General features: G+C 43.3%; 1 protein-coding gene across 2 annotated transcripts in view; it reads right to left on the bottom strand.

Moving 5' to 3' along the window:
• Positions 1–13,681, bottom strand: part of RB1 (RB transcriptional corepressor 1) — a 71,413-nt gene that overhangs the window by 26,033 nt on the left and 31,699 nt on the right. For both annotated transcript variants that reach the window (XM_063116083.1, XM_063116082.1), the window contains exons 11-18: positions 13,134–13,221; positions 5,853–5,969; positions 4,659–4,715; positions 4,540–4,571; positions 4,377–4,453; positions 3,964–4,172; positions 3,490–3,608; positions 1,440–1,579 (exon numbers count right to left, since the gene is read on the bottom strand). In XM_063116083.1, coding sequence (XP_062972153.1) covers positions 1,440–1,579; positions 3,490–3,608; positions 3,964–4,172; positions 4,377–4,453; positions 4,540–4,571; positions 4,659–4,715; positions 5,853–5,969; positions 13,134–13,221 — 839 coding nt within the window. The remainder of the gene's footprint in view (positions 1–1,439; positions 1,580–3,489; positions 3,609–3,963; positions 4,173–4,376; positions 4,454–4,539; positions 4,572–4,658; positions 4,716–5,852; positions 5,970–13,133; positions 13,222–13,681) is intronic.

Genomic DNA, 13,681 nt, shown 5'->3' with positions numbered 1-13,681 from the left:
GGAAGCGAATTGTCTTCATTGTTTAATATAGGATAATATTTAATGTCTTACTACCCTAACGATAGGAATGTATCAGAAGTAAACTACTACCATAAGTATAGGAACAGCAAAGTCAAGAAACAGTTCCTGGTTACAGTCTGCAGGAGGTCAGCATATTTAAGAAGAGTAGGACATTTCTCAAATGGAAGGTACTTGTTTCTGAGCATAACAGCAATGATGTATACTGCTCTTGTTGTCTCTGCTGTTAGTTCAGGAAAAGTATTTTATGGTAATATAAAATCACCTTTAGAAACATGAGTTATAAATGTTAAGAAGCATAAAATAAACTAGACCCAAAATCCAGTGTCAGTCTTGTTCTATCCTGCCTATCAGTAAAAGAAAGGCAAACATATAAAAAATATGCTAGCTGTTAATCACTTACGGCACAGCAAGGGTTTCATTGAACAGCAGGGAAAGGAAAGGAACCTCTCGTGCAAGCACGGAGTCATTACTGACTCTTGGAGGGACGCCAGCTTTCGTTGACGTTTTCTTGGCAGGCCTTATAGCGGGGTGGTTTGCCGTTGCCTTCCCCAGCCATGATTACCTTTCCCCCAGCTAACTGGGTACTCATTTTACCGACCTCGGGAGGATGGAAGGCTGAGTCGACCCAAGCCGGCTGCCTGAAACCAGCTTCCGCTGGGATCGAACTCAGGCCGTGGGGAGAGTTTCAGCGGCAGAAACTGCTGCTTTACCGCTCTGCGCCACACGAGGCTCTCTTCATTGAACAACTGCATTAAAATATTTTTAAATTGCTATATCTGAAGATAGTTTGCACAATACTGCAATTAGTTAGATATTATAATTTTACAATATTACAATTAAATAAAACACTTCAGAGTTATTTTTTAACTGCAATAACGTGTGCTATAGTTTCCGAATATATGAGCTTAAATTCAAAGTATGCTGCAAGAAGGGTTATCACATGGAGGACACCGTGCAGTTCTTTGGTTCCAAGCCACAAGACCCTGTCCCCTTTGCTATGATTACGTCTGTTTATTATCCCCTCCATTGTGCCTGGATACAGCTCCACCTAACAGCCACCCTCCCTTCTCACACCAACTGTCACTGCTATTATATTAGAGAGAGAGGAAGCAGCAGCTGTCCCAATGTCGGCATGAGCTAAAGAACATTGCAACTAAAAATCTAGTGTTTGAATTTGCTTTTTTCATCCTCCTTTCCTTTTGTGGTGTCTTTTAGATTGTTAGCCCTCAGGAAAAGATTGTCTTATTTCTTATTCTTCTCTTTGTAAGTTGTCTTGGTATCCTTTTTGGATAAAGGATGGGATAAAAATGCTGGTCAAAATTAATAATAATAATAATAATAATAATAATAATAATAATAAATAAATAAATAAATAAATAAATAAATATACACATATATATATATATATACACACCAACCTTTTTTGTAGAACAATGACAGGGAGGTAGATTTGTACAGTCTTTGAAACTGATTTACTGATGGAGACTGAAAATCTGGAAATGAACATACTAAAGTGGAAGAAACTTTTTCCTTAGGAGATTTTGTGGGAGAGAGATATCTAGAAAAGCAACATAAATAAAATCAACAAGAATTACCAATAATGAACGTTTTCAGATTATCACAGACTCTATCCCACAAATGTTTGTTCAAAAAAAAATAACAATATCATTGCCTGGAATCCTCTTAATCAACTGCATCCCAACCCATTCTCAATTATTATCAGTGGCAGAATAGCAAAGTCATGCTGAAAAAAGGTACAAAGCAGCCCAAAGTACTATGTGCACCGTTTAAAAGTCAGTGACCATCTGCTCTCTGACCTCTAAGGTCTTTTGCTGCAGTAGCATTTCTATATATAAAACGCTTAGGTATGTTTCCGTAAAGGCTTCAGCTGATACAGGTTGCTAAGCAACAGTAACAACGTGTAACATCAGCTGAAACAGGTTGCTAAGCCCCTTGCCCGACTCCTCCGGGCTTTCCAAGGTAATCCTACCACCCTTTCTGCCTCTTCGCTCCCCCCACCCCCACGAAGGGGGCAGCGCCACGGTCCGGAGCATAAGCGAGGCACAGCCGGGGCCCTGGGTGGCCAAGTGGGAGGCCGCTTGCCTGCTGTGAGCCGAGGCCCCAGCCTAATCTCATGTGAGCTGGGCGGGCGGCCCAGGGCTGACAGGAACCCCGGGGAGAGGGGGACACCTGCTCCCCCTGCCCCCCAGGTCTGTCGGACGGCGCTGTATCAGCGGCCTCCAAGCAGCCCCCGCTATATTTAATTAATAAACTTTAAGATATGCTACAACGGCGTATGTTACGCTGGGTACAGCTAGTATTTTAGATTTAAGGTCAATTTTGGAATATACGGCTGTTACACACTTATGGCAGCCACCACGACTGCTTTAGGAATGTATATGGGTTAGGAAGTAGTGATGTAGGGGTACCCTTATGGCAGTTTGCTAGGCAAAACTGCCAGCCTCCATAGTGTGGGGAAGAAGCCTTCCTTCTGCTTCCTTTATGCACCAAGATGGAATCAGTAAAGGTACGGAGGTGTGTGGTGTTGCAGCAAGGACATCAGCAACCTTTGCCTACATCAGGACTACGCATCCATTTAGGTAATATGTTATTGCATGATGTTGTCTGTGGCATTCCAAGGCTTCATTGCTACCTTCTGGCGATGGTCAGAAGATGTCATCTCCTCACTCTATTTCCACACAATGGCAGCTGGTGGTTTCGCTTAGCAAACTGGCTTCAGTGGTCTATGGTCTTGTAACCTGTTAGATTACTGCAACGTGTTGTATATTGGGCTGGCTTTGAAGACAATTCCGAAACTACAGCTAGAGCAGAGTTTAGCAGCCAGGCTGTTGATTGGGATCAGATATTTTGAATACATAAATGTGGTCCTGGCTTGCCTGCACTGGTTGCTAATTTGTTTCCAGGCCAAACTCAAAGTGCTGGTTTTAACCTATAAAGCTGTATGGCTTGGGACCTTAATATCTCAAGGAAGGACTGCCTCTTCCATCAGAACCTACTTGGTTCCTCAGGTCGACATCAGAGGCTCTTCTCTATGTCACCCCTATGAGAGAAGTTCAAGGCAGTGGAAATTCAGGAATAGGCATTTTCAATGATATCCCTGTATTTTATGGAAAGTTCTCCACAAGGAAATTCACCTGGCACCAACAACAATCAACTTTTCAGCATTAGGTGAAGATGCAATAAGGATGTTTTTCCAGCCAGAATCTGGCTTCCTGCAACTCGATCCCATTATTCCATGTCCTGCACTCTGGGAGGATTGAGAAGAGATCCTGGCCCTCCTCTGTGTGACAACCTTTCAAGAATTTGTAGAGTGCTATCATGTCTCCCCTCAATCTTCTCTTCTCCAGGCTAAACATGCCCAGTTCTTTCAGTCTCTCTTCATAGAGCTTTGTTTCCAGACCCCTTAAAGAGGCATTCATCACTACCCTTACCCAATTCAGTACTTACAGGTCTGCAGCAGTGTGGTTATGCTGAAGAGGCTGGGTAAAGTAATTGGTAGACTCAGGTTCATCAGTCTGCCCATCTCGTTCCTTTGACTGTTTTATAAGCTCAAATAATGGTGAATCCTAAAAAACACACAAACACAAACAATAAGAACTCCATTACTTATTGAAATTCTTTTAAAGTTTTAAACAACTGAAAATAACTTCGTACCTGAAATTCACATTTGATCATAGCCAAAATGCTGAGAAATCTTAGGATATGAAATAGGAACAGCTGATAATAGAACTAAATCAGTTTGCATGCGTTTAGAACTATACTTAACTTTTGGATAAATGTATTCCAGCCAGCACAAAAGGAAGTATTTTTTTATGTGGGAAGTAGTACCAATCAAAATAGTACCATAAAATTATAAAATTGTCCAGGTGATACTTCTTAAAAACATGAATATAGACGTTATGTGTTTAAAAGACATCTTACTGATTGCCATGCAAGGGATCCCATAATTTGGTGTTCACAGCATTCTAGGTCTTTTATCATTTCTCTTGTCAGGCTTGGTTCTGCTTTAATGAAGCTTTCAATGACCTTGTATAAGTGAAAAGCCTTTAAGTGAAGTATGTTGATGATCCACGGGAAAGACAAGTCTGTTTCCATATTCATTGTATCACTTTGTGAAGCATTCCTTGAATCTAAAGACAATACACCTAAATTAACATTTGAGTAACAAAGTCCCGTATAAACTATTTTCTTCATATGTTGAGATAGATGTCATTTCTGGATTTACATTTAGCTTAACAAATTCCCTACCCTCAAAATGCTGTTATCACAGTAAGTTCTACTGAAAACAAGTATAGCTTATATACATTATATATGAATATTTAAGTTCAACTTACTACCATATGTAGCTATGACAACCTCAAGAGCACAGGCCAGCAGAGATGTGTGGAAGATTTTGTTATTCAAAAGTTTGCTGTAAAAAAACAAGTCTCAAGTATAAGTTTCAACACAAGCAAATTTTAGAGGGTAAAAAAATAGTAATCTTTGAAGCAAACATACCTAAAATTATGAACTGACAGCCGTTTTTCTTCCTAGAATATATGCATAAATGAAGGCTTTAATGCATTAAAAAAGGAAATACCAACTGTAAAAAAATCAATTGTATCATGAAAACCTACCGACTTTAAAATGGATTCCATCACTCTGTAGTATAACCGTGTCCCAAGCCTGTATCTCTGAAAATAATAGTTTAAAAAAGCTGTTGTAACAAGCTGTAATATAATGTCTTTCTCTTAGAGAAAAGCATTATCTATTATACTTCAGCTAATTTGTGATGAAAGCGTTTGATAAGTCCACTTAATAGAATAGTTCCATTACTCCAGACATTCAAAAAGAAAAGGTATACCCAACACCAGGACATTTGTAGAAAGCTGTACGTCCATTCCCAAGCAATATTTGCATCCATGAATATGCTTTCAGGAACACATTACATGGAAATTAGAAAGCTCTAAACAACCTGGGAACAGGATACCTGAAACTTTTCCCTTACCAACCTGACCCGTCACTGAGATCATCAGAAGGCATGCTCCTGGTAGTTCTACATCAGCCTTCCTCAACCTGGGGCGCTCCAGATGTGTTGGACTGCATCTCCCAGAATGCTGGCTGGGGCATTCTGGGAGTTGTAGTCCAACACATCTGGAGCGCCCCAGGTTGAGGAAGGCTGTTCTACATGGACCTATGGCCAAATTGGAGTCCACCAGGAGAAGAGCCTTCAGTGGAAAAAAAATCCCTTTTTATGTAATTCCTGCCTTTGGGAGTCAGGGAACAATTTCTATTGTTCACCACTCTAAAATCTGTCTTGATCTGTAATAAAATCTGTAATAAAATCAATGAATTAGACGTTTTCGAAGCAGAGTACAGGATTTATATTGTCCCTGCATAGGACGTCATTCTCCCCTTCCCCGCCCCAGAGCCCCCCACCCTGCAAATTCACCAAATCTGATGAAACATTTTTGCACAATATTATTCATGGGAATATTGCCAAAGCAGAAATAAGAAGCAAATTAGACGTCAAAATAGACACCAGGATAAGAATCTTAGTTCGCATCTTGAAGAGTTAAGACCCTAGCCTTCATGATTGCAGAGACATCTGTATTTTCATGACTGTAGAATGCATGGATACCAAAGTATGGAACCAGGAATACGGCATGGGGCCATACTCTTTAATCCAGCACATCTGAGCATTTAATACATTTCCCATTTCAGAATCTATCCAGCTCTATAGCTTGAAGCAAAAAGCATACTTCAATAATGCTCTCCTTATCTCAGCTTACTTTTTTTTTTTTTTTGGAGTTACTATTAAAAAACCTTACCTGTGATCCAATTTCAGCACATCCTTGTCCAACTGCTTCAGCAAACTTCTCTTTGAAGACACAACCCAGATTTTCTACTCTTTCCAATATATCTTGCATAGGATTCACTGTGCAGTTCTGTAATGGTTATGGAAAGCTTATATGAACAGATATATTGGACAAGAACAGATATATTGGACAAGAAAATATTCCATTGGAGCCCAAGCTTGAGAGAGAGAGAGAGAGTAGTATCAGTTAAGAAAATGCAGATTGCTGTAGTTCTTTGAGTGGTCATCTGTGCATTCACACATTATGGGCTCTGCGCCTGCACTGAGGTAGATATCAGAAAACTTTGATAACTGAGGAAGTATTTTTGGCGGGAACCCCTCCCCCACCATCATACTGTGCATGCTCGGGGGTCCTGTCTTGATCCTCAGTTCCTTGAGACCACAGATGGTCCTGAAACCGAGGAATGTGGGATGTGCAAGGATCCTCTCAGTGTCAGCCAGAGGAATAGCAAGACCAAGAGGGGATGGTGGGTGGGTTACCTGTACAGTTACAGGTAAGCAACCTGCATTTCTTACTTGTGGTCTCTGCATCACACATTATGGGCAATTAACAAGCTCACTTACCAGAGGTGGATTGTCTCGCTGATGACAGATACGTGCGACAGGACAGCTCTGCCGAAGTTGCAGTGAGCAGTCTGAGGTGGTTGATTAATGTAGAGGGCTTGGACAAAGTTGCTGCTTTGTAGAGGTCTAGGATCAGAACACCTCTAGTGAACGCCACTGATGTAGCCATACTTTGGGTGGAATTGGCTGTCACTGGTCCTGAAAGGTGGAGCCCTTGGAGTTGGATCGTCTGGGTAATCCATACTGATAGTCTTTGTGGTGAGACTGGCATCTCCTTTTTAAGTCCTCAATAGCACAGAAAAAGACAGGGTGATTTTATGAATGGCTCAGTGCACGCCTTGTAGAAGGCTAGGGCCCAGTGGATATCGAGTGAGTGAAGTGTGGACTCTAGCGGAGAGGATGGGTCCTTCACCCATGTGGGTAGGACAATATCCTGGTTGACATGGAAGGCACTAACCACCTTGGGAAGGAAGGAAGGATCCAGATGGAAGGTGACTTTATCTGTATGAAAGGTGAAGTGCAGAGGATCTATCCTGAGTGCAGAGAGTTCCAATGCCCGGCGTGCTGAGGTGATGGAGACTACAAAGGCGACCTTAAGTGACAGGAGTCTGAGACTTATGGATGCCAGTGGCTCAAAGAGTTTTTCTGTTAGTGCTTTGAGAATGACTGAGAGACTCCACTGGGGGACTACTGGTCGCACTGGGGAGGCTAAGGTTTTTATCCCTTTGAGATATTTTTTGACCAGTGGGTGAGTGAAGACAGAATATCCATGCACCTGTGGATGCATGACCAATATGGCTGCAAAGTACACACGGATGGAGGAATATTGAAGGCCAGTGTCCAGGAGAGACCTAAGGAAGAGAAGTACCTTCTTGATAGAGGCATTGTGGGGGTCGAATCCATGCTGTACCGGAGGAAAAACAAAGGAGGAAAAGCAAGTCCACTTGTTGTAGGCTTTCCTAGTGGAAGGCTTCCTCACTGCCTGAATGACCTGGAGGATGTCAGGAAGGAGGTCTAAAGATGTGGAGGTGCATTGATCCTCCAAGTGATCAGTTTTAAGGTCGAGATGATGGGTCCGGCCATGGCCCATCGTGATCAGATCCAGGATCGATGGAAAGCAGATGAACATCTTGTCCAACATGGTGCATAGAGAGGTGAACCAGGGTTGCTGAGGGTGGAATCCGCTGCCTCTTCCCTGAGCTTGGTGATGACTCGAGTAAGCAGAGGAAAAGGCGGGAACATGTAGCAGAGTGAGTCTGTCCATGGTATTTGAAATGCATCCCCTAGGGATTGCTGTGGCCAGCTCTCATGCAGAATTGTTTGCAAACTGCGTTGGTCGATGACACAAACAGGTCTATCATTGGCAACATCCACTGTCTGAATAGGTTGCGGAGAACTTTTGGTGAGAGTTCCAATTCGTGGGTTGCGAGGTAGGTGCGGCTCAATGCATCTGCGAGCTGGTTGATTTTCCCTGCAATGTGCAAGGCTGTCAGGGATATTCCTCTTGAGATCACCCAGTTGAAGATGACAAGGGTCATGGCTAGGAGGCATGCTGAGTGTGTGCCACCTTGTTTGTTGAGGTACCAGACCACGGAAGTATTGCCAAGAGGATTTGAATGTGTTGTTGTTGGGTTTCGGTTTCGAACGCGAGCACTGCTTTCCTTCCTGCGAGCAGTTTGAGGGTGCTGATGTGGAGCTGACATTCGGCATCAGACCAAAGTCCTTGTACATGGAGAGATCGTCACCCCATCCTAGGTTCAATGTGTCGGTCAGGATTGTCTTCGATGGGTTCGGCTGGAGAAAGGGCATTCCATTTATTTAATTATTACATTTATATACCGCCCCATAGCTGAAGCTCTCTGGGTGGTTTACAAAAGTTAAAAACAATGAACGTTAAAAACAGATATACAAAATTTAAAACCACCAAAAGTTTAAAAAACAACAATATCCATTTAAAACAACTATTCTCAGGTCAGTTAAATATTAACTGTCGACAGGTTGGATGGGTTCATTCACTAGAGTAGTGTTTGGAGGACATCTCTCAGTATGGAGAGATGCACCCGATGTGGGTCAGCTCTACCGCTGAAGGACTGGAGAAGAAAAGACTGGAGTAGGCGCATTTGCAGCTGCGCCCACTGGACAACATACACAGTGGAGGCCATTAGGCCTAGTAGTCTTTGGATCGTCTAGACACTGGCTGATTGTTGGTGGAATAGATTTTCTGCCAAGTGTGTCAGCGCATCTACTTGTCTCTTTGATAGAAAGGCTCAAAAGGTGTGAGAGTCAAGTTCTACCCAGATGAATGTGATCCTCTGAGAGGGGCTGAATTGTGACTTTTCGTCACTGACACATTGGCCCAAGGAAGTCAGGAGGTCGCGGACTAGGGCTATGTGTGTATGTCACAGCTGAGAGCTGTAATGGGGCCCACGATAAGCCAATTGTCGAGATAGGGAAAGATCTCGACATTCCAGGTCCACAAGTAAGCGCAGACAGCCACCATGCACTTTGTAAATACCATTGTGGTGGTGGCAAGGCCAAAGGGGAGGACTCGTAATTGAAAGACTTCCGTGCTGATGGTGAAGCGGAGGAATTTGTGATGAGTGGGGTGGGTAGCAATGTGGAAGTAGGCATCTCTGAGATCGACCGATGTAAACCAGTGGTCGCGCTGGAGGAGTGGGAGGATCGTGCTAACGTGACCATTCTGAATTTCCTTGGTATGATGAAGGTATTCAGGTCTTTTAGATCTAGAATGGGTCGAAGGCCCCCATCCTGTTTCGGCACTGTGAAGTAACGTGAAAAGAAGCCTTCTTGGGTGTTGGATGTTACTCACTGAATTGCTCCCTTTTCCAAGAGGAGAGGAGATTCCTCCAGTAGGGCTTGTGATGGTGTGGTGATATGTACACTGCCGAGGAGGGGGGACCTTGAATTCTATTCAGTATCCATTGCGGATGATGGAGAGGACCCAGATGTCTGAGGTGATTCTGGCTCACATGGTGTAACAGGGGGCCAGGGTAGCACCAAAGAGAGGTGTCTTGGGTGGATGCTGCTGGTTGTCAAACCTGCCATTTGGTGAAGGTATCCGATTTAGAGTGTGGCTGACAAAAGTGGGGCGATGGAACCTGCTTCTTATGTTGTTGATGTGTGTGATGGTAGTGGCTTGACCTGCTGTGTTGCTGTCGATTACGGAAAGACGATTGGGGCCGGTAGCAGCATCTCCTGTATGTCAGATACTGGGTCGGTTGAAAGATTCCCATCTTTTTTGCCGTTGAGCAGGCTATTTGCATGGTATCCATAGTGCCATCAGTTGAAGAGTTAAATAGCCCTTCCCCATCGAAGGGGAGGTCTTTGATGCAAGAGCGGGCTTTGGGTGTTAAGCCCGCACAGTGGAGCCATGCATGGCATCGGAGGGCTACAGATCCGACCATGGATTTTGAGGCGCAGTCGGTCAAATGGTGCAAAGAGTTGAGCTGCAAGCGTGAGAGCTTTAAACCTTTGGCTCGGAACATTTGTGTGACTTCACGCTGGTCATCAGGCAAATAGGTAGTTAGGGTCGAGATCTTATCCCGAAGGAAGATTTGATAGTGTATCATCCTGGCCAGATAGTTGGTTACTTTCAAAGTGAGTGCGGCTGAGGAGTAGATCCACCTACCGATCATATAGAGTTTACAGCCTTCTTTGTCTACAGGGGTCATGTGTACTTTGTTCGAATGACCCTGTGAAGACTCGACAATGATTGAATTTGGTTTGGGGTGCATGAAAAGGAAGGAAGTGTCCTTTTCTTGCACTTTTTAAAGGCTCTCAAGACGCTTGGAGGTAGGTGCCACGGAGGATGGTGCCTTCCATGACTGGCGGGTGGTGTGGAGAAGGGTCAGCAGGAATGGTATCGAGACCGGTGGCATGTTGTCTGTGTAGATTGCGTCAAACACTGGGTCGGAAACATGTTCTGATGGTTGCTGGATATCGATGCCTAGAGATTGAGCCATGCTTAAGATTTGCTCAGCAAACTGGCCAGTGTCCTCAGATGGGGATGCTCGACCCGTGGCACAGACCACATCATCTGGGGATGGGAGAGATCGAGGAGCAGAAATAACCAAGGGTGAGTCTGATTTGTCTTCAGAGCGTGAGGGCGAACGGGTCCTCACTTGAGGTGTAGGAAGGCAGTGCTCAATCGATGGCCCAGGTTACCACAAAGTACGAGAATGGTTGAGAGAAGCCGTTCTGGGTGGTGACAAAGGTGGAATGGAAGGTGGTGGTCTGGAGAATGGAGAGTGGCGATCTTGATATCGAGAGGGGATAGAGGGATGGTATCTATCATCTCAACAGTCTCAATAGTCTGAGACACAGGACCTTGGCATCAAGCATTGGGAGTCTCTGTCCCAATCCTGTAAGGTGATCAAGCTCTGCTGTGGGAGAGATCCTGGTCAACTGCTCCATGGCAGGAGTGATGGATAGAAGCAGATGATGATCTCAATGGTCCAGAGCCACGAGGTGGAGTATCACGGCATGTGGGGGGAGAGGGATCCCTAGATGGTGCGAACTGTTACGCCAGAGAGATATGTTCCCTAGAAGCCAGCAAATCCTGGATCTCACCTTCTGAGATAGAGGCTGATAGGAGCAATACCGATGGGCCCAGGAGCAGATTCAGGACTGGGGGTGGCGTCGGTACTGATGGGCGAGGTGGTTGCGGCTGCATTTGAGGCGAAGGAGGGTAAGCCTCTGGATGGATGTCCTTGGATTTCTTTCTCTTCTTATCTCTGTCCGTAGCCGACTTGTGTTTTTGTGCCCTTTTTGATAGTTTTTTCGCTGTGGAAATGGTGAGCAACTTTGTTGCTGGAGGAGTGTCCGCTTGGCCCATGGTAAGGCTATCCACCATTTCTAGAGCCTTTTAACACACGATTGTCTTAAGATGGTCAGATCGGTTGTGGCACACCTGCTTAGATAGTTTCATGCAGTTGCCGTACAGGCCTTAACGACATGGGCCTCGCGGAGTCAAACAAGGCGGAGAGTGTGGCTGTCTGATAAGGGTACCTTTCTGTTGCAGAAAGAGCACTTTTTGAAAAGGGCTCTCTGTGCTATAGAGGCAGCTGCTTAAGTTGTAGAAAAAGGACAGAAGTAGTAAAAGCAATATTAGAAAGAATTGAGAACAGAGAAAGGAGTAGAAGGAAAGAAAAGATGAGATCCTCAGCTTTGAGAAATATAAGTTCTCTTGGAGAAGAAGCTCCCAACATGCGGCACCAGAGGCGGGTGAAAGAGAACTGAAGATCAAGGTAGGACCGAAAATGGCAGTAGGATGGAGGGGGAGGGGTTCCCAATGAAAATACTTCCTCAGCTATCAAAGTTTCCTGATATCAGCCACAGCACAGGCACAGAGCCCATAATGTGTGATTCACAGAGACCACAATGAAGAACTTCAACTTCCAAGAAAGTCTGGGAGTATAAAGATGCTAAATTTTTAATTTCTTGGCAACAGGATTAATTTATTATTTAAAAAATTTATTAAAAGGACTAACACATAACAAGGTTTGTAGCTTAGAGGTACAAGAGTACCATCACTTTCATTAAAGGCAAAAGCGGCATCTGTGGTATAATCCAGGTTCAGATGATCATGGGAGTAAAAGAAGCCATTGTGGCTTCTTCCTCTGCCTTCACATATGACCAAGGTTTGCTTAATTACCCATGCTGCAGCGCAGTTTGCTGTGTTGTCCGACACAGGACATGTGTGGGAACAGCGAGAGAAACCACAGTGGCTTCTTTTACCCCTGTGATCATCCAAACAGTTCCTTAAAGTGACGTTTACAGCTTAAACTGGTACCCTACCAGGAGACAGATAGTCTATTTCTGCTGTTATCTGATATACATGAGGCTGCTTCTGAAGTTCTGGGAACTTGATCTGGTGCAGAAAATGGTAGAAAGATGGTTAACCTGGACCAGGCATTATTAGCTTATTATGCCGTTCTCTCTCACTTTCACTGACTTCTGATTTGTTTCTGGGCTCAATTCAAAGTAATGTTTGTGACCTATGAAGTACTACTTCATAGGTAAGATGCTTTTATCCTCCCAGGCCATTTAACATCATGTTTTATACTAAATTTAACATCAATGGAATATTTTAAAGATCTTTAGTATTTGTAAAATTGATGGGTGGTTTTTAGTTTCGAAATGGTTTTAACTCTGTGTGAAATTATTTGTCTATGCTTAACACTTCTTTTTATGCTTTTTTAAAGAGGATTTTGGTGCTGATTTTAATTATATTTGTATCTAGTTTGAACTTGTATATCATGTAGAGAATTTATTCTGAAAGACAACTAATAAATACAAGCAAACTGCAGAAAAGAGTTTCTTCACCTCATCTCCAAGAGTAATATCCATATGTTCCTATCAGTCTGTGAAATCCAACATCACACACGGTGGACTTCCATTCCAATGGTACCTTCCATTTCTACATCCCATCATCCCCAGTCTACTCTAGAAGGTCCTCCAACCCTCCAGAGCACGTTTTGGCTAAGTGCAGGGGAGGATTGGATTTCACTCTATTATTCGAAAAGAGTGATATTAAAAAACCTCTTGTTTAGCATTTTTGTGATAGCCTCATCTTGTTCAACTCAGGCCAAAACATTTGCCAAAAACATCCACCCTCACCAAAATCTTTAGTTAAAATGCTGCTACTTACATTAAAGTAGTTAGTAAGGTTGTCTGACGGTTTATCACTTGCAGAATTTAAAACCATCATTAATTGCTGAATAGTATTCATCGCAGCCCTACAGAGGGGGAAAGTATTATTTATTACGATTTCTTGAAATGCACTTTGAACAGAAAAAGTCACCTAATAAAATGATGCATTTAAAAAAACGTTTTTAATGTCATTCCAATAGAGCTGCTACTTCCTTACATTAGCACCATCCGAAGCATTTCAAACAATCTATGTTGTTATGAACCAATTTTGGACAGCAGTCAACATTGTGAAGAAGCTTTTGGAATAAACAGGCTGAACTGTTGTGAACATGATAGCATAGCATGTTTACAAATATTCTATTTGCTTAAACAATATATCAGCAACAGAATGTCCGCTAACAACTACTTTTGTGAATTGGTCGACCACCACCCACATTATTCCACCTGTCTAAAGGGATTCTGTAAATGCTTTTTTTGTACAACTCTATCACATTTAAATCAGACCTGAGAACTGAAGAATTCACAATGCTTGCAGGGCTGAAATAC

Source organism: Elgaria multicarinata, chromosome 2 (assembly GCF_023053635.1).
Source record: "Elgaria multicarinata webbii isolate HBS135686 ecotype San Diego chromosome 2, rElgMul1.1.pri, whole genome shotgun sequence".
Lineage (NCBI taxonomy): Eukaryota > Metazoa > Chordata > Lepidosauria > Squamata > Anguidae > Elgaria > Elgaria multicarinata.
The sequence above is the reverse complement of the archived record's forward strand: the minus strand, read 5'-3'. Positions and strand labels throughout refer to the sequence as shown.